Genomic DNA, 25,387 nt, shown 5'->3' with positions numbered 1-25,387 from the left:
ACAAGTTGTACTCACCAGGACTTCATGGTGCGTGCGGTTACCTTTGTGCACCCACTGCACGTTCTGCGGCGCCAGAGTCAGCAGCCCTCCGCACGGGATCGTCACGTTCGTCCCCTTGTCCACCGCCACCTCGCGCAGCGCCAGCTCCTCGCTCGCCGCACGAGACACTTCACAGAACAACACTAGGAAAATTAACAACAACAAGTGTAACAACCTACTGTTAATTCCTAATATAATTTCAATATTTACCTTCTATTCCGAAACAGAACAGAGGAAACAGTATGCGTTCGAAAAACATTCTACTGTGCCTACATCTATGTACCTAGTAAAAACAAAATTTCAGGCTCTACCTATTGGAAAGTAAAAAATATTTTTTGTAGTATCTAATTATTTACATCACACAGAATTTAATTAAACGACGGAAGGCGAAAAAATAGGAAACTAATCTCACAACAAACGTCTTCACTTCATTGATGAAAGTCATAGACTAAAAAATAAATAATCTCAAAGCATAGACAAATTTTATTTGACAGTTTAACTTTTTTATTCCATCGCCATCTAGTCTGTGATTCAGGCATGTTCATTCCATCACTGCTTTTGTATCACAACAATGTTATTTATTTTATGGATATTAGAAATAAATTCAGTGAAAAATAAAATTGAAATAATTATTTTGAATAATCGTCGAATGAAAATATTTTTTGATAACGGGGGACAACTGTCATAATTATAGTCCGTGGTTTGACAGCGCATAGACAAAAATATAGATTTTCTACGGATATGGCCGCGTATCGGCAATACAACACTGCAATGTTTTGTATAATCATTTTTTAAAATGTATAAAGTGTTTTTTTATTATAGTGACTAGTACTGACTAGCAGATTGTGTATAGTGCTGTGATATTTGTAATGGATATAGACGAGAGCGAAATAAGAGATGCAATCGAGATGGTAGAGACTCTCCAGTCCATGATCGACGTTGCAGCTGAAAGACTCGAGGGTCTGAGGACGCAATGCTCTACGAGCGCGGGGCTGACGCAGCAGGAGATCCGGACGTTGGAGGTAAGGCTCGGTGGCCCGAGACCGCAGGGACCGGGCGCCTGCCCTTGAAAGTATTAAGGGGACCCGGGATTCAAGGACGTCGTTTCACTCAAGGCCTCCAGCGTATAGTTCAATGCCGACGTAGATAGCGACCTTGTTGCGTATTCCCGGCCACCTTGAGCGTATCCCTGACCTGTTTATGCAGCACAATACACCATAGCTTATGCAAATATTGAAAATCTGGATACAATCACGTAAAATAACTTTTCATATATTTCAATGAATGCAGATTGCATGTTAGTGTCTCCAAATTGTGAGACATGTTTAATTTAGTGGGAAATGTGTGATCTACCTCTAGTTGCTGATAAGATTATGAACATTACATCTCACAGGTGTGATAACTGATATCATTTGTGGAGTTATATATGATTTCACATTTTGGAAATAACTTCACACTGTTTGTTCTGATGGTAAAAGTAAAAAGTATGACTTAGGAATATACTAAATAAATTTAGATACAATTTGAAGATTTAAAAAAATGAAGGTTTTTAAAAAAAATCAAAAGATTTGGTATCATTATAAATAAGTTAAACTTATTGATAGTAAGTAATTCTTAGTAGATTTATATTCAAATATTTTTTTTAATTATTTTGCGTTCATTACACCTCAATGTGGCTGGTTGACTGGCTGCATTCAATGCTAATACAGCACCATTTGAAATTCACTCCAGTTATGTCAACAAACAATGGATAACAGAGTTATTCAATTTCCTGTCCATGTTGTGTGGAATAAATTTGGCACAATATTATTTTATAATATTTTATCCCCAATATCCTAGACTCAAATGTAGTTGGTAATGATTGACCCTGCTTTAGCTTTGAGTTTTTATGATGAATAGCAAAGAGAATATTGAAATTAACGCCATCTACTCGACAGTAGGCCAAAGGTATGGTGCCATATTTTCGAGTGATGGCGCCATAACCTAGCCTACTGTTGTAGATGGCGTTAATTTCAATATTTAACAAATTAACTAATATTAGTGAAAGAATAAGGATGAAAGTCAAATGGCGTCCTAACAGTTTTACTGTGGCTACATATTTTACCATGACAGTAACTCTCTATACACTTTATTCTCTTTGTGAATAGTAAGCACTAAGCAGCCAGCATCCTTGGTACAATGCCTCAAAAGTACATTGGTACATTTTAGACTTAAGCTAGTTTTTAGTGTACTGCACAAACTTTGTTCGCAGTACACTTATGGGATCACATTGGTCTTGCAAATCAGTTAAATGTGTTTTTCTCAGAAACCGTTTGATGTAGATAGCTAAAATTTGGAACAGTTATAGCAATTACCAGCACTAACATTATTAATAAGTCAAAACCGCTTACTTATTATTAATTTATTTTATTATACCACTGTATATATCTTAGCAGATAAGTAAATGTTGAAATAAAAGTACAGGCAGCAATTAAAAAAACATATTTACTCATTTAGCAAAACTCAAAAGCAGAAAGCAAGGAGAATGTGCAGAAATTTTAGTATGACGTATATAGCTTTCTCTGAGATGCAATGAAGCAGGGAGGAATGGAAGTCATGTTCTGCTTGAGAGAGTTGAGAGCATATGTGTTGCTGCTTTCTAAGTTTTTAATTCATGAGATTTAATTACTAACATTTAAATTGTGTCTAATGGCTATGAGAAAATATTTATGCCAATATCAAAAAGTACTATAGTGGCTATACTACTAGTACTAGTAGCTATAGTGGTAACAATAATTAGAAAGAGTAAAGTAATTTTTTGCAGTTGTGTTGGGATATTTTATGAGATAGCGCATTAAACCCTATAGTTTCATGAATTAAAATACATGGATACTAACTCTGTCTGTTACCACTTCACTCTTTAACTGCAGAACCAATTTAGATGGAATTTGGTATGGCGATTGTTTGAGTCAGGGAAAAACACAGATAATACCGACCCTCATTTTATCTTAAAACCCCACAGACGGTTTTGCCTTAATTACTTACATCTCATTTATGCACCTCCAGGGTGCCCTAGGACACAACAACAACAACACCATGTCATTTCATATGTTTTTTGTTGTCTTCAGGGTAAGCTGCTGAAGCATTTTGCGAAACAGCTGAAGATCAAGGAGCGCTTCGAAGAAATCCTTCCACAGTTGAATGACATACCATGCCTGCGGCAGTGGCTGAGAGTAGTTGGGCTCAGCGAACAAGCCATACAGGTGAGTGACATCTCTCTCTCTCTCTTTAGCCCTTTTCTACCCTTCGGGTGAAGGCCTCCTTCATTTTACGCCATTCGTAACGGTTCTGTGCAACGGTGAGTGACATACTGTATACTAAAGTGTCATTCTATGGAACTTGCTAACTATGTAAACAAACTGCCATATTGAAACTGTAAAAAAAATATGAATTTACTAGTGACTTTTGTTATTATACACCAAAACCTTCCTTAAGAATCACTCTATTAAAAGTAGTTTTTGTCTTTGAGTTTATCGCGAGCAGACGAGACAGACAGACGCGGCAGGGGACTTTGTTTTATAATATGTATTGATTTTACCACTATTATTTATTTTATATACTGTGAAACTGAGTGTGTTGATAACTAATGTTTAACAATAATTGTTCACAGCAAATATGCCTCCGAGTGTCAACACTGGATTCTCTCCGAGACCGTTCGGATTCCGAGCTACGCGGCTGGTTGGTGTCCGTGCGAGAGGAGGAATGGAAACGACTGTGTCGAGCTATGAACCGATTGCGGGCTTATACTGGTATGTTCCTGCCTTATGATATATTGAGACAGACTAGTAAGATTAAGAGCTTCTTTACACTGCAGCCAGGCGTGCGAGGAAAGCGGGGCTACGCCTATCGTGGGCGGGTATCATTCTGAACCTTTTTGGAATGTAAGTAGGTTGATATCGGGTTGTAGCCCCGTGCGTCATTTATCGACGCGGAATCGGCAATGCCAATAGAAATGAAACTTTATGTCCACGCAATAAGAGCGAAAAAGACGCCGACGCGTCGGCCGTCGACGGCCGAACGGAGCCGAACCGAACCTTACCTGTTTATGCTGTTTACTATCGGCTTTCGCCGAATCCGCGTCGATAAGTATGGGGAGACCCTTAGACGTCTTTGGCGGTGAAATGGGTAACACGGTGCGTTAAAACGCGGGATAAACGATCTTTACGCCTGGTTCACACCAACCTACCTACAACGCCCCATTATAACGATGGCATAACAAGAACTTTTTCCCCCAGACGCGTTAAATCGCGGCGAGGCGGAAGCGGAAATCCAACTGTACTGGGATTCCTGGGACCGGAACCGACAAGAATGGGAGCGGACGAGACTAGAGTGGGAGCGGAGCCAGCAGTGGCGGGGGTCGCCGCGAGCCCGCATGAGGCAGCGCGGCTCCGTGCCCAGCGACCCGGACAACACGCCGCGCAAAGGTGAGTGACCACAGAGGGCGACGGGAGTAGGAGTGGAGCCAGCAGTGGCGGGGGTCGCCACGAGCCCGCATGAGGCAGCGCGGCTCCGTGCCCAGCGACCCGGACAACACGCCGCGCAAAGGTGAGTGACCACAGGGGGCGACTGGAGTGGGAGCGGAGCCAGCAGTGGCGGGGGTCGCCGCGAGCCCGCATGAGGCAGCGCGGCTCCGTGCCCAGCGACCCGGACAACACGCCGCGCAAAGGTGAGTGACCACAGAGGGCGACGGGAGTAGGAGTGGAGCCAGCAGTGGCGGGGGTCGCCGCGAGCCCGCATGAGGCAGCGCGGCTCCGTGCCCAGCGACCCGGACAACACGCCGCGCAAAGGTGAGTGACCACAGGGGGCGACTGGAGTGGGAGCGGAGCCAGCAGTGGCGGGGGTCGCCGCGAGCCCGCATGAGGCAGCGCGGCTCCGTGCCCAGCGACCCGGACAACACGCCGCGCAAAGGTGAGTGACCACAGAGGGCGACGGGAGTAGGAGTGGAGCCAGCAGTGGCGGGGGTCGCCGCGAGCCCGCATGAGGCAGCGCGGCTCCGTGCCCAGCGACCCGGACAACACGCCGCGCAAAGGTGAGTGACCACAGGGGGCGACTGGAGTGGGAGCGGAGCCAGCAGTGGCGGGGGTCGCCGCGAGCCCGCATGAGGCAGCGCGGCTCCGTGCCCAGCGACCCGGACAACACGCCGCGCAAAGGTGAGTGACCACAGAGGGCGACGGGAGTAGGAGTGGAGCCAGCAGTGGCGGGGGTCGCCGCGAGCCCGCATGAGGCAGCGCGGCTCCGTGCCCAGCGACCCGGACAACACGCCGCGCAAAGGTGAGTGACCACAGGGGGCGACTGGAGTGGGAGCGGAGCCAGCAGTGGCGGGGGTCGCCGCGAGCCCGCATGAGGCAGCGCGGCTCCGTGCCCAGCGACCCGGACAACACGCCGCGCAAAGGTGAGTGACCACAGAGGGCGACGGGAGTAGGAGTGGAGCCAGCAGTGGCGGGGGTCGCCGCGAGCCCGCATGAGGCAGCGCGGCTCCGTGCCCAGCGACCCGGACAACACGCCGCGCAAAGGTGAGTGACCACAGGGGGCGACTGGAGTGGGAGCGGAGCCAGCAGTGGCGGGGGTCGCCGCGAGCCCGCATGAGGCAGCGCGGCTCCGTGCCCAGCGACCCGGACAACACGCCGCGCAAAGGTGAGTGACCACCAAGGCTCGGAAAAACGCCCGTCATTTTAGAAACGTTACCCTGTTCCGTGCAACACAGACTTCTTTATACCAATGTCAACGATTAAATATGCCCTAATGACATCCGTAGACCGTAAACGCACATTTTCGACTCATTTGTTTTCAAAATGACGGGCGTGTTTCCGAGCCTTGGTGACCACAGGATGCGACGGGAGGGTGAGTGACTATCGCACGCTCAGTGGTGCACCGCGATGATGATGGTGCAGCGCGAGTTATTGCGAAGGTGAGTTGACACGTAGCACTCTCTGCAAGGGCATAATATGTTCCACATGAGTGAGACATATGATTCTGAAAACACGCGTTTAGTTGTAGCTATTCTAAAATTTGGTATAAAATTATTTTTCTGTTAGAGCTCATTTTGGTATAGGATGACTGCTACCGTTAGGTTAGCCCATAGACTAGGAATCCTCTAGACTGAGTTTAAAGCAATTATTTCATGAAACCGATGCTGCCAAAAATACGGGGGTGCGGGGGGACGAGGTGAGTGAATCCCGTGCCGTGATTGGTCCGTTCAAAGACACGGACCAATCACGGCACGGGATTCACTCGAAGATGGAGTAAATCTACCGTATGAGTGGCAGAGGGGGTAGCGTTACTATGCTCAGTCTAGAGGATGTCTTGTCTGTGGGTTAGCCTTTCCTAACAAATCAGGAAAAAACAAGGAAATTGAAACCTTATTGTTAAGAGCGCCCAATTACTATGTAGGGTCCAATAATTATAGCAGGTACCCTATTCCTGACAACGACGAATTAATAAGATTTTTTTTATTACAGTCGGCAAATCACCTAGGACACCTTTAAACAAACGGAAAGAGAACTCCCATCTCCCGGCACCGACGAACCTCACCAAGTCGCGATCGCACGAGAGTCAGCTAGCCGGACGACCGGACGAAGCCGGACCCGACGCCAGGTAATCTTATACAAACGGGGTCCCTTTGTTTCCCATAAAGTTTTAAGTCATAGTGTATTGTTTGTCATATTATCATTAGTCATGAAACTGAAACCGATAACTTTTCAGGATTTTCGTAAGGTATCCTATAGATAGGTTAGGCTAGGTTTCTTTTATGGCAATCCTGAAAAGTGACGCATTTCTGAACCAAATGAATTATGACTAACGATAATGCGAGCAAACAATACATTATGACTTAAAACTTTATGGGAAACAATAGAGCCCTATACAAATATATACTTACATCAGGAGAGTGAAACTAATCGGAAATTTTACGTCTTAAAAGTTACAGAACATTTTTTACTTAAAGTCTCCGTCAATAGAACTTGCTAACTATGTAAACAAACGGCCATATTGAAATTGTCTCTGAATGATGAATTTACTAGTGATGGGAAAGACTCTTACTTACTAATTTACTAATGTCAAACCATATCGAATAATAAAATACCAAAAGTAAAAAACAAGTAGATACTTATTTTTAATTTGTTTAATCACGATCAGAAGACAAATTGGTATTTCAGAATGATGTATTGATGTATTTTACAACCGCGGCGGTAGGTACAGAGCATGAGTTGGGTAGTGCGTAGCGGGTTTATATCACAAACTTTAGTCACAACACTACCCATCATAGACAATTGTAGAATTTAAAACAAACAAAAACGTCATTCCATCAGGTCCTAATAACCTAACTTATGAAACCATTATAAACTTTTAATTAAATATCCAAGACACAGTTATATATTTATGTATTTTACGGAACGGACCGTTTCAATAGTGTATATGTGTATGGTTTCAATGGTGTTTGATGAGGTGGTGAGAAAATTCAAAGAGAAACAGTGATAAAACACAGTTACGTTGTTTGTTTACATTTAGGGCCACTTGCACCATTCACAAACCCGGGGTTAACCGGTTAAATCTGGGGTTTAGCATGGTATCCAGTACAATCAGACACTGGATTAACGGTTTAACCGGTTAACCCCGGGTTAGTGGAATGGTGCAAGTGGCGCTTAGTTAGCAAGTTCTATCGACGGAGACTTTAAAGGTTGTATCGTTCTCAGCGACAGCTCCCTTGCGGAGGCCGCCCCCTCCCACTCGGAAGGAGTGTGCTCGCCGCCGGCCTCCCCCCCCTCCCCGCCCGCCCCCGCGCCGCCCGCGCCCGACCCGCCGCCGCACCACGCCGACTACCGGGCCCTAGACCACGCGCACGGGCCTGCCCGCGACGGCAGCCTCACCGTGAGTAGTAGGGCTTCCAATACCGGGATCCCGGGATCCCGGGATAACGTCTTTTTAAACGCATTTTTCAATACCGGTATTTTTAAATGCAATACCGGGATCCCGGTATTTAAAAAAACGAGGGAAATTTGCAGTATAAACCCTTTAAATCCATTATATTCGGCTGTATCAAAAAGCTTACTAAAGGTCAGACGCATCTAGAGTTAGACCAAGAAAAGTCTGCAACGATTTTGATAGCACACGCAGTGCAAATGTTATTTTAAACGTCAAACTTCTATGATATTATGATGTACAAATAACACTTGCACTGCGTACCTATGCTATCAAAATCGTTGCAGACTTTACTTGGTCTAACTCTAACTGGCCTCTAGCCCTCATTTTATTATTGAAACAAAATCGTTGCCTATACGTCAGCTAAATATTTGGTGGTTGGTGATTGATGAATCCTGAAGCTTTGTGAGTGATGAATTATAGTTATGATAGTGACATTAACATAATTAGTTCTTATATAATTTATCAAAAAATAAAACGAAAGAGCAAGGATAACTGTAATACCTAATGGTACACCAATTATGACGGAAAATTGAAAAAAAAAGTTGTCTGGTTGGTTAAGTTGGGTTGGACTAAAAAATGTGACTGGTGAGGTGAAGTCAACAAATTGGATACATTTATTGCCAACCTGGAGTGAGAAATAAAATTATTGCAGATGGCGGCATTGATTGTTTATTGTTGTAATTAGCTTTTAGGACATATCTGGTATTCCAGTGAGCCTTTTTAATTCCCCTGTTTAATAAAACTATATTTTTTAAGCGATTCATATCTAATACCGGGATCCCGGGATCCCGGTATTGATGAAGACAGTTTCGGTATTAATACCGGTATTGTGAGAAGTCCGCTATTTGGAAGCCCTAGACTGAGTAGACTGCAGCCCCCGAGGTCTATCATATATTTGTCTCCTATATCACACAATTAGTAACCTTATGTTCTTCCCCGCAGGGTTCACTCCCGTACAGCGTGGTCGGCGCCACGCCCCGCTCGCCGCGCACGCCCGTGGGCCGCTGCATGGCGCACGACATCGCGCACCGCTTCGCCAAGACCTTCAACATGATCGCGACCTGCGACTATTGTGACAAGCAGATGCTGTTCGGCTCGGGGCTCAAGTGTAAAGAGTGCAAGTTTAAATGCCACAGGTGAGTTTATACCTTATTCCATCCATCTAAGGTTCACTATCACATGGCGCACGACATCGCGCACCGCTTCGCCAAGACCTTCAACATGATCGCGACCTGCGACTATTGTGACAAGCAGATGCTGTTCGGCTCGGGGCTCAAGTGTAAAGAGTGCAAGTTTAAATGCCACAGGTGAGTTTATACCTTATTCCATCCATCTAAGGTTCACTATCACATGGCGCACGACATCGCGCACCGCTTCGCCAAGACCTTCAACATGATCGCGACCTGCGACTATTGTGACAAGCAGATGCTGTTCGGCTCGGGGCTCAAGTGTAAAGAGTGCAAGTTTAAATGCCACAGGTGAGTTTATACCTTATTCCATCCATCTAAGGTTCACTATCACATGGCGCACGACATCGCGCACCGCTTCGCCAAGACCTTCAACATGATCGCGACCTGCGACTATTGTGACAAGCAGATGCTGTTCGGCTCGGGGCTCAAGTGTAAAGAGTGCAAGTTTAAATGCCACAGGTGAGTTTATACCTTATTCCATCCATCTAAGGTTCACTATCACATGGCGCACGACATCGCGCACCGCTTCGCCAAGACCTTCAACATGATCGCGACCTGCGACTATTGTGACAAGCAGATGCTGTTCGGCTCGGGGCTCAAGTGTAAAGAGTGCAAGTTTAAATGTCACAGGTGAGGTTATACCTTATTCCATCCATCTAAGGTTCACTATCACATGGCGCACGACATCGCGCACCGCTTCGCCAAGACCTTCAACATGATCGCGACCTGCGACTATTGTGACAAGCAGATGCTGTTTGGCTCGGGGCTCAAGTGTAAAGAGTGCAAGTTTAAATGTCACAGGTGAGGTTATACCTTATCCCGTACAAATAAAGTTTACAATGGTATAACGATATAGCGCCCCACTTTCGAAGAACTTTCAATATGATCGCGACTCGTTTTAGACTGTACCTTACGCAAATAAGGTTTAAAATCGTATAACGTAGTTCTGTCTTTTATTTGTTGAATCCTATACATATGTCACTTGTTTGTTGCAGAGATTGCGAGTCTAAAGTACCTCCGTCGTGCGGTCTACCCGTCGAGCTAGTCCACGCCTTTAGAGACAAAGTTAGCTTCAAAGAGAGTAAGTTATTTTTATTATATATTTGGTACGTTAGTCTATGGCGCGCATAATTTAAATTCGCCTTCAACTCGGCCATCCTGACAACGTTCGCGTCCCCGTATACAGTCTGTTATTTTAAGTGGGGCAATATGGGGATATCCGAAACTATTGAAGACAGAGAAAAACTGTCTTAGGGACCTAGAATAAATTTAAAAGTGAAAAAATTACTGTCTTGGGTGTGAGTTGAACTCACGGCCTCTGGACAGACATAAACAATAAGGTAATTTCTCCACTTTTAATTTATTATAAGTTTAATAGCATCGTTCGCAGACGTTTCTGCTAGTATAAATTAAAATTTGTCTTAGGGATCCATTGTGTCTATATCTTGTGGAAACAATTTTGGTATATTCAACGTTGTGGTCAAAAGTGAGTTGTTCCTTAAATTTAATAAATATCAAAAATAAAATAGAGCGGATCGACTGTTTCATGTAAGCATCATTCATACGTGCGGGTACTGCGGGTATCTCCCTTAGCTGCTTCCCTCGGCAATTTACTCGCAAACTTCAGTGTGAACCCCGTTAACTTATCTAATGAAATAATCACGGTGCTTGCTAATCTACCGTTTAATTTAATATTAGGGTATTTGTCTGTATTTAAAATAAATTATTTTACATCATGCATGAAATAAAGCACCAGAAGATTAATAGAGAAACGTAGACAGCAGTTATTTTTAGACACAATTTCTATTTTATAACCCGTATAAAACTATAAAGAGTAGGTAATTTGACTGTGTGACGTCACAATGCTAAAGTTTCATACGAATTCCATAGTAACAAAATCGTTTTAACAGTCCGAAAAAAAAAACTGATTTGACTAGTAGTGAAATACCCTATTGTTGTGTAATGTTATTCCGTAGTAATTATTAAAATGTTTTTGTTATCAGCTCCGTTCGGGCCTAGTCCCCTCCTGCACCTCCTGGCGGCGGGGTCGGCCGGGTCGCCGGGCGCGTCGCGCGGCTCGCTGCTCGGCACCATGCAGCGCACGCACCGCCACAAGGAGAGGAGGCAGAAACACCCGGTAACTTAATACTAGCTGCCTTTACACCGCGGTGAATGCGGGCCCTGCTACGAGTGCTACGACGGGCGCTACAAGCGCTACGAGCGGTGATGCGACAATATATGAGTTTAAACTATGTGGACTGTCGAGCCGGACTTACTATCAGCTCCGTTCGGGCCTACACCCCTGCATCTAGTTCTACGGCGGACTCGCCATACAGCGCACGCACCGCCACAAGGAGAGGAGGCAGAAACACCCGGTAACTTAATACTAGCTGCCTTTACACCGCGGTGAATGCGGGCCCTGCTACGAGTGCTACGACGGGCGCTACAAGCGCTACGAGCGGTGATGCGACAATATATGAGTGTAAACTGTGTGGACTGTCGAGCCGTAGGTACTTACTATCAGCTCCGTTCGGGCCTACACCCCTCCTGCATCTAGCGCGGACTCACCATACAGCGCACGCACCGGCACAAGGAGAGGAGGCAGAAACACCCGGTAACTTACCCTGCTACGAGTGCTACGACGGGCGCTACCAGCGCTACCAGCGGTGATGCGACAATATATGAGTGTAAACTGTGTGGACTGTCGAGCCGTACTTACTATCAGCTCCGTTCGGGCCTACACCCCTGCATCTAGTTCTACGGCGGACTCGCCATACAGCGCACGCACCGCCACAAGGAGAGGAGGCAGAAACACCCGGTAACTTACCCTGCTACGAGTGCTACGACGGGGCTATAAGCCCTGCGAGTGCTACGGATGATTAATGTGTGTAAACTAGGGATGTACCGACTAGTCGCCGACTAGTCGGGAAAGCCGACTATCCGGCCACATTTGTAGTCGGCGATTAGTCGGCGAGTAGTCGGCAAAAAAGCCCGATTAGTCGGCCTATTATTAACTACAGAAAGCAGGACATAAATAAAATAAAAAAAACAATATTAATCAAATGTTACATGCCCATTCTACTCAAGTACGTATTTAGGGTACAAGATACGTGCTTGTGTTCATGTTAAATTCATGTATAGGTAATTACGTAGGTAATATCGTCGCGGTAGCACGGAACATCTTTCAGTTGATATTGAAAGCGCGACGACGCAAGGAGCAAAAAAATGTTTTTCTAATGCACCCGAACTTGAATAAAGCTACTACAGTTGCCATACGAATTTAATCTTTATCGGGAAGTAACGATTATGAACTTGGCCGACTAGCCGACTAGTCGGCCAAAACCATAGTCGGTACATCACTAGTGTAAACTCCACACACAGCTCCGTTCCAGGAGAGGAGACAGAAACACCTGATAACATTGCTATTTCTTCGTCCACCGTTGATGTAAGACCGCATATACGACTGCATTCCCAATATGCAGTCGTCTGCACACTAACTTTAATCATATGTAAATGTACATTACTGCTGAGACGGGGAATGCAGGAATTAGTTGGCTCGAGTGTTATTTCTAAACGAACGGCTTTGAGAGTTTCTAACTTTTTAATTTTTGAGTGAAATTCAACTTACACCACCTGAGTTTTAATCAGCAAAGTCAAACTTGTCAGTAGTTTTTGAGAAAAATCATCATGTAATTCTAGTTCTCTGATTTCAATAATGACGTAATCGTTTATTGCAGGGCGACGACTTATCGAATTCGTCGTCGTGCAACAGTTCTACGCCATCATCTCCGGCGCTAGTGGCGCCCTCTACCCCCCACCACCCCCCGCACGTGCTGCAGCCCGCGCAGCCGCACAAGCCGCAGTTCCACTTCCCAGGTACCTTATTCTTATTTATTTATTTATTGATCAAATAAGTAACACAGCATTACAGTATAAAACCAAGGCACTGTGAAACTACAAGTATAAAAGAAAAGATACAAGGAAAAACAATATACATAAAAATTAAATTAACTAAATATTAGATTTCGGCGACGACGTAACAGCGTGGCTCCGTAGCGTCGTCTTATGTGGTTGCACTAAGGTTCATGTTGGCTTGTCTCGTGCAACAGCTACTATTGGTAATAGTGCTGTCACTGCAGCCGCTGTTACACTTCTTGGTACTTTAGTTTGCTATCTTAATTCTGGACCTTTATTGAAAACCGCAAAAAAGCTGTTTTAGAGACAAATTGAAAAATTTATTATTGTGTATAACACAGAACATAAAAACAGCCCCTTGGGAACACACTCTTTCATTCAATTTTACGTCCTGTCGGAAGAACTGATCCATTTATAGTCGCTGAGAAGTTTATGTAACATGTCATAGTAATAAACTGAAATAAATGTTATATACTAAGAAAAAGTGACCACCTCCAGTGCCCCAGGCTGGCACCGAACCAGCGTCCTCTGCTATCGCGGCAGGTGCCTTTGCAAATCGGCCACCGAAAAATAATTCATTAAATTAATAATGAATTATTTTTATTAATTCATTATTAATTCATAATAATAAAAATTCTGAAAAAAATATAATTTGTTCTAATGCTTGAAAGAAAGAAAGAAAATATATTTATTTACGTCAAACAGAATCCAGTTAAATACATAGTATAAATATATGAGATAGACGTTAAAAAGGACCCCCACTCAGCGTAAGGGCTGATTTAGACGGCGCGCGAACTCGCATGCGATTTTAGTTACATTGCGGACTATTAAGGTTACAACAATTCAGCCGACCAATCAAATAACGCAATGTAATGCTAATGAAACTCGTATGCGAGTTCTCGCACCGTCTAAATGAACCCTAATTTTCAGTGGGGACCTAACTAATAACTAACTTAAGTCCAAGGAACTTCTAATAGTATGTCATAGTAATAAATATTTAATATTGATTGACGCAGAAGTGAAGCCTCCCGTGTCGAGTCCGAACCACGTGACGCCCGCGCCGGCGCCTGCTCGAATAGTCGACTTCAGTTCCGAGGTGGAGGAGATCGAACCCGGTAAGATAACCGACTTGTACAGCATTAGAACAGTCAAAAGGCAATTAGTCCTAAATGGCTCAACTCTTTATGTTGGCAATTACTTAATCGTAAACAGGAAAGCAGATCCCTTATGTTGGCAATTACTTAATCGTAAACAGGAAAGCAGATCCCTTATGTTGGCAATTACTTAATCGTAAACAGGAAAGCAGATGCCTTATGTTGGCAATTACTTATTCGTAAACAGGAAAGTAGATCCCTTATATTGGCAATTCCTTAATCGTAAACAGGAAAGCAGATCCCTTATGTTGGCAATTACTTAATCGTAAACAGGAAAGCAGATCCCTTATTTGGCAATTACTTAATCGTAAACAGGAAAGCAGATGCCTTATGTTGGCAATTACTTAATCGTAAACAGGGAAGCAGATGCCTTATGTTGGCAATTACTTATTCGTAAACAGGAAAGAGATCCCTTATGTTGGCAATTACTTATTCGTAAACAGGAAAGAGATCCCTTATGTTGGCAATTACTTAATCGTAAACGGGAAAGCAGATGCCTTATGTTGGCAATTACTTAATCGTAAACAGGAAAGCAGATCCCTTATGTTGGCAATTACTTAATCGTAAACAGGAAAGCAGATTCCTTATGTTGGCAATTACTTAATCATAAATAGGAAAGCAGATCCCTTAAGAGGTTGTCGACATAAATATTTATTTAACCTTTTCAACGCCAACGATGGATATATCCAAACCGCAGGTCCAACGCCAAAGACAGATTAATCCGTCACAGACCACAGAACGACATTAGACCTACGCGCATAAAGTTCAATTTCAGTATTGACACTTCGGTGACGTGGCGTCTGAGTGGCGGCGTCGTTTTGCGTTTGACACGGCGTCGAAAAGGTTAACTACCAAGAACAAACGCTTTTGCCTAATAGTAACACCTTAAAAATAAGGTTTTCTAATTCACTAGAGTGAAGACCGTTTACCACAAACCCAGTCAAATTGTCTCAATTTAGTAGATAGATGTAGTGGCAAACCACAGGCGGTCTTATCGCTAAAGAGCGATCTCTTCCAGGCAACCTAGTATCTGGGATACAAAAAATACAGGTTACGTAACGTGTTAGCGTCAGTCGGAGACCAACGCCTAAACCTGTTTGTGTGTTGCAGAAGAAATGGCGGAAACGAACGACGTAATGCAAGACTCGCTCGACGCCAACAACCAGAACCAGCCCGGGCCGTGGCCGAGACAAAATAGCGTGAGTTCACACATATTTCAACATTTATATTATTTACGTCCCGCTACGCGAGGAGAAAATCTCACTTCCTGGTAGGGTTGCCAGATGGTCGGGATTCGGCGGGATTCTCCTGATTTTTAGCATGTGTCCCGATTCCCGACAAAGTGAAAATTGTCCCGAAAAACAGCATCAAGTTATAAAACAATAATTTCAAGTTCTGAACTGTCGTCGAGCGAACCAGCGACCCGCGTCGAGCCCGTCAGCGCGCGCGCGGGGCTCGCTTGGCGAGATTGGGCAGAGCAGCTGACGTAGTGCCAATAATGTATAATATCGTTGTTTTTAATACAATTAATTTAATTTGAATGGTTCATTTTCCCGACTTCAGGCCCAAAATCCCGAAAAATTGATATTTTTTCCCGATAATAGCGTCTTTCGATCTGGCAACCCTACTTCCTGGCCAAGGAAAGACGTAAAACTTTAGACAAACCACGGGCGGTAATTCGTAAAGCCCCAGACCTGCGATTTGGAGCATTCACGAATTCACCTCCCTAGGTATGTAATGTACTATTTAATTTCTCATGCTCTGAAAGAATTTTAAGGTACGAAAAGGAAAAAAATGGAACCGTTACAGGATCACTCGTGCGTCTGTCTGTCTGTCCGACCATTCCTCCCCCACGTTATCTCCGAAACTACTGGGTCTAAAATTTTGAAAAAAAATGCACAAAATAGTTCTTTACCTATAGATGACAGGAAAACCTATTATAAATGTGCAGTCAACCGTGAGTCGGACATAATTACTTAGTTTTTGACTACGGCTTTTTAAAGACATTTCATTCACGTTCTACATAAAAAAATACATTATTAAAAATTGGGTTGCTTACGGAACGCGAGTCCGACTCGCACTTGACTGTTTTTTTTTTAATTATTTGATAGCCTTTTGCTATTATAGTCTTGCCACATTTGAAATTTGTTAACCCTGCGTCCCCCTACCCTAAGTCCCTGCGTACAAATTTTTGTACATATTCCAAAAAATATTTTGAACTTTCATTGAGTAACTAAAAAAATAATAATAATAAAAAAATAAAAAATATATGGGTTCCAAATTCAAAAACAAAACAAATGCTTCTGGGTCTCAGGAGGCAAGAATTTGAAAAAAAAAAAAATGGTTTTGAAAAGGCATATTATTTAAGTAAGTCTCGTTTGCCCTGCTGTTTAAATAGCTTCAAATGAACTTGTACACAACAAGTAGTGGGCAGCGGTGTCCGTGTCCGCTATCTCCGGACAATAGGTACTTAATGTGCCACCCGATAACTGTATGATTCAGCGGCCGCGTCTCATTGAGAACTCACGAGCGAGGTGTGTTTACACTGTGGATTAGTGGTAAAGCCTCGTCTTGCAAATTAACTACAAATAATAAAGAAATCATAATATTTCCACTAAATATAACTAAGAACTGTCTTTTCAGACAATATTTTCGATTATTAAAAAACACTCAGATCGGTTCATCTCTTTGGAAGCTAATATATATTATACACAAAACATCTATAACTCATGATAATTGTGTCAGGGGTGGGTTAAAATTCTTATAGGTACTTGTCTTGTTTATAACCACTCACACGGATTGATTACTGTCTTCTATCAAATGAATAAACATTTTTTTACGAAAAAATAAAACATCATTTCATCATAATAGATAAGTCACTCCGTCACAAGACTACCCGTACCATGAGTCACTGACAGTGTCAAAAGTGACATATGTATATGCGAACGTAATTTACTTTCTATGCATATAGCTCGCACTAATATGCGAGTTCGAGCGAAACGCGTAGAAAGGAAATTACGTTCTCGATAGCGTGTATGTCAGTGCCAAACTGGTGGTAACCACAAATACATATGTATAAGATGAAATAAAGTCCAAGGAATAAACGTGCCTTGGAAATCAAGAAAAAGTCATTTTCGGATAGATGGCGCACACACCTTTGGCCTGTGCTCGGCTAGATGGCGTTGACGACACCGTTTGATATTTAACAATTTTAACACATCGGTATCAGTGAAAGAACATGGGTCAAAATGATATAAAAATAATAAAATCGTTTATCCATTATATATATTTTTTTTGATACTTATATACATTTTAAAATTTTGAGTTTTAATCGTGTGACTGACTACTATACTGTGACTACAAAATGTACTATGACAGGACCCCTCTATACTATCTATTGTCTTTGTCACAATGTTGTGGGTGACTGAGCCCGTATAATTAGTGAGCCATTAAGTTAACTGGCGCGCGACCGTCAGTCAGTGTCAAGCTGTCAAGTCAACAATCCAACGTCGTACAGTAATGAACGATTTCGCGTATCGCAGGCGGTATTTCGAGGAAGTACGTCTGTATTTATTATTTAACTTCATTCTATGATTACCACATTCAGTGCCGAAAACCCGACTATCGGGTATCTTATGATTTCGTTCCCAGGCCGGACGACCCGATACTCCCGATAGTCGGGATCGTGGTACTACACCTTTATATGAAGAAATTTTTGTGGCTTGGCGCGGATGTCTTGTTTGGCTGGGTGACAATGAATGTGTTAACTACATTATATGATTAAAGACGAATTTTGTGTACTTATTCAAAATTTAGAGATTGGGGTATTTCATATTTGTTTTTTGTTACATTTTTATTTTGCGCTGCGAAATGACGATGGTGGGATTGATGGGTGATCACTGATCACTGTGATCAGTGACCATCTGAGTATATTCAAAGTAATTGTTTATTTTATTAGTACGAGCCCTAATATCCTCCTAAGGCCCAAGGTCCTACCCATAGTACCTATTCAGTTCGATGTAATTTAAACCATGTGCAATTGGAGGCATTGGAGCAGAGTCGCTTATGCTTTGTTTCTTACATTTTTCAATCAAAGCAAAATCAACTTTATGTCTTACAATTTAGGTTCAAATTTCAGTGGCAAATTTCGTTTGTATGGCTGGGCCTTAGGAGGCTATAATAAGTAGGCACTTATAAATCCAGTATATTCATACTAGATTTATAAGTGCCTGTTGTAGAATTACAACGGAATATAATTTAGTGTACTTACTTACAAAAGCTAACGCTCTTAGTCAATTGACTAAAACTGATCCTCTCTTTCCAGCTATCCCTAAAAGAATGGGACATCCCCTACGACGAGCTGATACTCCTGGATGTGATCGGGAAAGGCCGCTTCGGCACCGTGTACCGCGGCTGCTGGCACGGCGCCGTCGCGGTCAAACTGCTGCACGTGCAGACCCTGTCCGACCACGCCATACCTCTAGACACCTTCAAACACGAGGTAAGCATGACTGACTGAGACAGCACTACTGCATGCATTGGTAAAGAAAGAGACAGTTATCACTAAAAGAATGGGACGAGCTGATACTCCTGAATGTGATCGGGAAAGGCCGCTTCGGCACCGTGTACCGCGGCTGCTGGCACGGCGCCGTCGCGGTCAAACTGCTGCACGTGCAGACACTATCCGACCACGCCATACCTCTAGACACCTTCAAACACGAGGTAAGCATGACTGACAGATACAGCACTACTGCATGCATTGATAAAGAAAGAGACAGTATCACTAAAAGAATGGGACGAGCTGATACTCCTGGATGTGATTGGGAAAGGCCGCTTCGGCACCGTGTACCGCGGCTGCTGGCACGGCGCCGTCGCGGTCAAACTGCTGCACGTGCAGACACTATCCGACCACGCCATACCTCTAGACACCTTCAAAAACGAGGTAAACATGACTGACAGAGATAGCACTACTGCATGCATTGATAAAGAAAGAGACAGTATCACTAAAACAATGGGACGAGCTGATACTCCTGGATGTGATCGGGAAAGGCCGCTTCGGCACCGTGTACCGCGGCTGCTGGCACGGTGCCGTCGCGGTCAAACTACTACACGTGCAGACACTATCCGACCACGCCATACCTCTAGACACCTTCAAACACGAGGTAAGCATGACTGACTGAGATAGCACTACTGCATGCATTGGTAAAGAAAGAGACAGTATCACTAAAAGAATGGGACGAGCTGATACTTCTGGATGTGATTGGGAAAGGCCGCTTCGGCACCGTGTACCACGACTGCTGGCACGAGGTAAACCTTGTACACCCAACCTTATACACCCAATAGGAAAATTTAGCAGAAAATTGGTCAAAATTAAAAAAAAACAACGCGAGTGCAGATGCTGTATGATATTATACATCTAAATATTGTTTTTCATACCGAATTTTTCCAACCGTTGTTGTGTTATTTTAGTAGTGGATTTTTTGGTACTTAGACAGGGCGAGTAAAGACAGTGCAGCCCAGATACTACATTTTTAATCATAGAAATGACAAGTATTGTATCAACAAAAAAATTCTAGTGTCCGGATAAGCTAACTCTACACTGAAATTGACGTGTCAACTTGTGGAAGTGCCACAATAAACGTCATATTTTCATATAAATTTGGTGACATTTGTACACTGTCGTTAATTGCAAAGTCTGTACAGAATTTAGTCTGAGTAAACATGAGCTGTTGACTGAGCTATTTAGTCATCACTAGCCCCAAAAATTGGAATCTACAATTTTAGTAATTTTAGTAGCAGTCCTAAACAACCTATCAAACTGATATCAAACCTACCTAAATGAACACAAATTTAACTCATAAGTTTGTAATATATTTTTCTACCTGAGATACAGGATTTTCCTAGTTCAGGTAGAAGTCATTGAAAAAACGTACTTTATAAGATATTCTTAACCTAATGTTAAATGTATGACTATGTTTTCTAAATAAAGATCTTATTATTATATTGCTATTATTAAAAGAACCCTTTAAAAATGTTTTTATTTCTTCCAGGTGGCAACATTCCGTAAAACCCGTCACGAGAACCTAGTGCTGTTCATGGGCGCGTGCATGAAGCCGCCGCGACTCGCGATCGTGACGTCACTGTGCGGCGGCATGACGCTACACATGCACATCCACCTGCGGAAGGATAAATTCAACCCTAACAAGAGTCTTAGTATAGCGCAGCAGGTCACGCAGGTATATGGTTTTCTTGTATTCTAGTAGCAGATAGCGCAGGTGTATGTTTTTTTACCGTCTTCCGGCGGTCTATTTTTCCGTAACTCGCTCTGGTTTTGAGCCTACAACGTAATTGTGGTCTGTTGCTGTTTGTTTTATTGTGATTGTTGTTAACTATAATTATTTTGCATGTCTGTCGATTATTTCCCATGGGTATTATAGTCGTTTTCGAATGCATACACAAAGGCCGTGCTTATTTAAAAAAAAGCGGATATTGAGCGTTTTCATTTCTCGGCAACACGAAATCATTTTCGGAAAATCACGCATCGATAAAGCGATTTTACACTGTGAGCGTAGCGGAAAAAAATGGCCTTATATCTGAAACTAATCAATCTTCTTAAGAAGATAAGAAACTAATTATCTTCTGATTACCCGTTGGGTAGGGGAAGGGGGGGGGGGGTTGAGGGGGGTAGGTTCCTAGGAACATTATAAGTGGTCTCTGAATCCTGATTAATGGTTGTTTGCTAGGGTATGGGGTATTTGCACGCGCGCGGTATCCTGCACAAGGATCTTCGGACAAAGAACATCTTCGTGGAGAACGGACGCGCCATCATCACCGACTTTGGACTTTTCAGCGTCACCAAGCTGTGCTTCGGGAACAAGTCAGTATCTATACATAATTTATGTTGAAATATTTAACGTAATGCCACCTTAATTTGTGTAATCAATTCACATTTTAGATCCCAAAAAAAATTGAATAAAAACCGATAAGGTCAATGTGGCTAATTCCGTCATATGGGCTTTTCCGTCCACGAGCGTATATTTCTTTGATTTTCAATCGTAGGAAAAAAAAACATTTGCTTTTGATTGCACTAAAAGCAATCGCTGCTTTGTAGATTTTGTTCGTTGTTCGAGAAAAACGCTAGTGGACGGAATTAGCCACATTGGGCTTAGTTAATAGTTCAATTTTCTTTGTTCTAAATTCCAAGACCCGACCGATGCCCAATTTAGTTTGGCATCGTTATTTTTTTTGGCCTATCAGGAGACCAAAATCGGTGTTCTAGTATTTTTTATTTAAGTTGGTTCCGGCTGCAGACATATTTAGTAGACCACCGTTATGTCTTGTTTTGTGCAGTGCTCGCGGCGACAGCTTGGGTATTCCACCAGGCTGGCTGTGTTACTTGGCACCTGAACTGATGCGCGCTCTGCGGCCTCACACGTCGCTGCACCTGCCTTTCAGTAAGCAGACCGACGTGTACGCGTTTGGGTAAGTTACTAATGTTACTATCAAATTAATAAGTTCATATCATACGTGGCCAGCATGTATTTTGTGTAGATTCATGCTAGCGCGAAATTTATGCTGAATTGTCAAAATTCTCAGTTTCGTACAGTTTTCGTAAATTGACCTCGAACTCTTGCAAATTATTTTTCCATTTGTTCATTTTGAATCTTATTGCAATTTTCATAGGAGTTGTAATTCAATAACCAGCTAGTGACCGGTAAGCCGTTCGGGGCCAGCTGCAAATCGAACGACTATACTTATTGGCAAGGTGCGAAGTCGGTGGAGGGGGAAGTGGCGCTGATCGTCACAAACGCAGGTAATCTTATGGAATGTCCGCCATTAGTACTAGCGGCAGCCGCTTGAACTAATTTTACTCCATAAGATTTAACGTAGAAAGTCCGCCAAAATGAGGGCAGCACCAGTCGTGCACCTAGCGAATACTTCTAACACTCTTCTATGATGTGTTTTTTTGTATGCAGGACCGTATGGTACGAGCTACTCTGCCTCGACTTCCCTTTCAAAGGGCAGCCTGCTGAAGCGATCATCTGGCAGGTCGGCAAGGGCGTCAAGCAGGCGCTCGGGAACATGTCCTCCACCAAGGACGTCAAGGTTGGTCCTCATTGCGCTTATTAAGCGTACCTTTATATGCAGGACCGTGTGGTACGAGCTACTCTGCCTCGACTTCCCTTTCAAAGGGCAGCCTGCTGAAGCGATCATCTGGCAGGTCGGCAAGGGCGTCAAGCAGGCGCTCGGCAACATGTCCTCCACCAAGGACGTCAAGGTTGGTCCACATAGCGCTTATTAAGCGTACCTTTATATGCAGGACTGTGTGGTAAGAGTTACTCTGCCTCGACTTCCCTTTCAAAGGGCAGCCTGCTGAAGCGATCATCTGGCAGGTCGGCAAGGGCGTCAAGCAGGCGCTCGGGAACATGTCCTCTACCAAGGACGTCAAGGTTAAGCTTTGGATTCCTCCGAAAACGGTGCCGTCATATGACGGCCGTCATATAGCGGCCGCAAAAGACGGCCGTCTTTACGGTGGCGACATGTGGAAAGTACCACGGCGTCATAACACACCGTCATCCACCAAGGTCAAAGCGGCAAATTTGAAAAATGTAGGCGCGATGGGATAACGTCCCATAGAAAATTTGAATTTCGCGCCTTTTCCTACTGACAAGATTTGCTTGATCACCTATAATTTACTTGGAGGATGAAATATCATCAGAAGAGGAAAATAATCGTAGTACGGAATCATTTATTCAAATCTCGTGTCATTTATTCAAAATGGCGTCACCGCTATCTAACAAAACGTTCACGAAACTATCGACACCGTCATGACGGCCGTCATCTTACGTTACGTTGACAATCAACGTAACGTAACGCTGTCTAGGAAACCGCGCCTTGTTTACATAGAAAAGGTTCTAGTGACGTCAGTCAACGCTATATAGCGGCCGTAATATGACGGCACCGTTTTCGGAGGAATCCAAAGCTTTACTAATTTCACATTATAGGTAGGGTTGCCATAATTAGTCGGTACTGATAAGGGACAGTGGTATTCTAGAGCAGGGATCTCCAAACTTTTTTACCTGAGGGTCATATTGCGCCTGTGTATGGTTGCTGCTGTTTGGAGCTGGGGTTTGAAGAGCCCTGTTCTAGAGCGCTATTAATAAATAATACGGAACATAAACGGGACCAGTAAAATTACGGGACGTGATACTTAAATACGGTGACAGTCCCGTATATACGGGACGTATGGCAACCCTACATTATAGGTATTATATTGTGTGCGGTGCATCCCACATGTCACTACTACCTGGTGGTGGTCCGCTTGAGGGCCATACATTGGTTAAAACAAATTGTTGCATTTCCGAGGTCGCATGTTCAGTATTCACTGGAAGTATTTGAAATATTCCATACATGGAAATCTAATTTTAATAGAATATGATTAGTTCAATGGGTCTTTACAGTTATGGCCCTATGCATGGAAATACTACGAGTGTTATGTATTTGTATTAGGTACCTCTTTCTCCTCAAAAACAGTAAATATGACTAACAACTCTAACAGTAGTAGTAGTAGTAGTAATCACTTTATTGTACACAACACAGGTTTACATAATGTTTACAGAAATAAAGGTACAAAGGCGAACTTATCCCTGTAAGGGATCTCTTCCAGCTAACCTTCGAGTAGATGAGGGGAGAATTCAAATTAGATAGACAAACTTACGGAATGTACAGTAACACTTTAAAAGTAAACTAACCGAAATGTCCAAAAGTAAATAAAATACATAAATATTATTATAAAATAAAATACATGCTACATACATAAATACTAAACAACAACAACATACAAGTGTCAACAACAAAAAAATAGACATCAGTACTTAACCAAATCACGCTTGGTTGGAAAGCATAAGTTTCTTCAAATTAGCCTTGAATGACGCTACAGACTGGGACTGTTTGAGCGACAGGGGCAACTCGTTCCACAACTTCACAGCGCGTACCGTGAACGAATTCGCATACGATCGTGTCTTATTCGGGGGAATAGCAAGCGTAAGATTAGCACTTGAACGTAAGCGGTGCTAACAAGTACCGTTATTATTTCTTTGACTTAAATGGTTTCTAATTTTCCAGGACATGTTGATGAGCTGCTGGGCGTACCAGCCCTCCTCGCGGCCCGACTTCGCGTCCCTGCTCGCATCGTTCGAGAAACTCCCGCGCAAGCGTCTCGCTCGCTCTCCCTCGCACCCCGTCAACATGTCCCGCTCGGCCGAGGCCATCTTCTGAGACTGACGCGCTCGCACGAGGGCCCGCCAGTGCGAGCGCAACGACAACGCCGTCAACGCCATCTGCCGCGTTTCCACGTGAACTACACCAGGGAAATGTAACAGATAGTTAGTATTCATTTGAAATAGTTCAATAGCGCTATTTTGCGTGAAATGCTGTTTAAAATGCTTCTAAGCGACGCGAGAGCGAGCGTTAGAACGCTAAATAATAAAATGAAAAACACAGTCTTTGTCATAGTCTAATAAAACATGGTCTTCTCTTCCCAGACACAAGCCTACGTCACAATAACATTGCCACTTTATATAGCGCTGTTGCATATTATCATATAGCGCTGTCGCCTGATGACATAGGCTGGTGTCAGTCACGTGGTCGGAAGAGTACAAGGCGGAGTATATTATTATACCATTGTCTTTGTTAGATAGCGTCAAACATACATTTATTGAGTAAGATGTGTAAAATGTAAGTCAATTTCGTGTTTCGAATTTGACAGGTAAACGAGATGGCGCTGTACAGCTCCATACGAGGGCATGGCATGAGTGGTGGGGATAACTGACAGAACGGGATAGTCTTATGTATCTTTCACTAGAAGTAGCAGAGAAAGCGCTATTATTGTTTGTCTTTGTCACAGTCTCATATTTTTTTATTCCCCACCGTAGTATATGGTGGGATACAAACAATGCGTAAACGTCAAATTGGTGTGAAACATATGAACAGTGCAAAGATTATCAGGAAAAATATTGAAATCAGTGTTTCGTGTGCATGTAGTAGGTACACAGACTTGTCATTTTCGCGCTCGCGCAGGTACTTAACAATTCAACAAATATGGTGAATTGCTCAGTTTTGCGCTGTACA

General features: G+C 43.3%; 2 protein-coding genes across 2 annotated transcripts in view; one reads left to right on the top strand and one right to left on the bottom strand.

Moving 5' to 3' along the window:
- LOC134652761 (cell adhesion molecule DSCAML1) overlaps positions 1-484 on the bottom strand; it is a 44,334-nt gene extending 43,850 nt beyond the window's left edge. Inside the window, exons 1-2 of the mRNA XM_063507923.1 lie at positions 459-484; positions 16-214 (exon numbers count right to left, since the gene is read on the bottom strand). Of these exons, the coding sequence (XP_063363993.1) occupies positions 16-214; positions 459-484 (225 nt within the window). The remainder of the gene's footprint in view (positions 1-15; positions 215-458) is intronic.
- Positions 485-770: 286 nt separating this feature from the next.
- Positions 771-24,557, top strand: LOC134652760 (kinase suppressor of Ras 2-like). The gene is made up of 23 exons (XM_063507921.1): positions 771-1,061; positions 3,147-3,281; positions 3,689-3,827; positions 4,314-4,502; positions 4,598-4,744; positions 4,840-4,986; positions 5,082-5,228; positions 5,324-5,470; positions 5,545-5,712; positions 6,537-6,672; positions 7,770-7,944; positions 8,941-9,134; positions 10,184-10,269; positions 11,192-11,325; positions 12,926-13,064; positions 14,120-14,218; positions 15,368-15,456; positions 18,582-18,758; positions 20,308-20,493; positions 21,001-21,134; positions 21,608-21,739; positions 22,234-22,363; positions 24,383-24,557. The coding sequence occupies exons 1-23, from the start codon at positions 909-911 to the stop codon at positions 24,533-24,535; spliced, it is 3,336 nt and encodes a 1,111-aa protein (XP_063363991.1). The 5' UTR covers positions 771-908; the 3' UTR covers positions 24,536-24,557.
- The last annotated feature ends 830 nt before the right edge of the window (positions 24,558-25,387 follow it).

This window comes from Cydia amplana, chromosome 12 (assembly GCF_948474715.1).
Source record: "Cydia amplana chromosome 12, ilCydAmpl1.1, whole genome shotgun sequence".
Taxonomy (NCBI): Eukaryota; Metazoa; Arthropoda; class Insecta; order Lepidoptera; family Tortricidae; genus Cydia; species Cydia amplana.
This window is presented reverse-complemented; position numbering and strand designations above follow the sequence as displayed.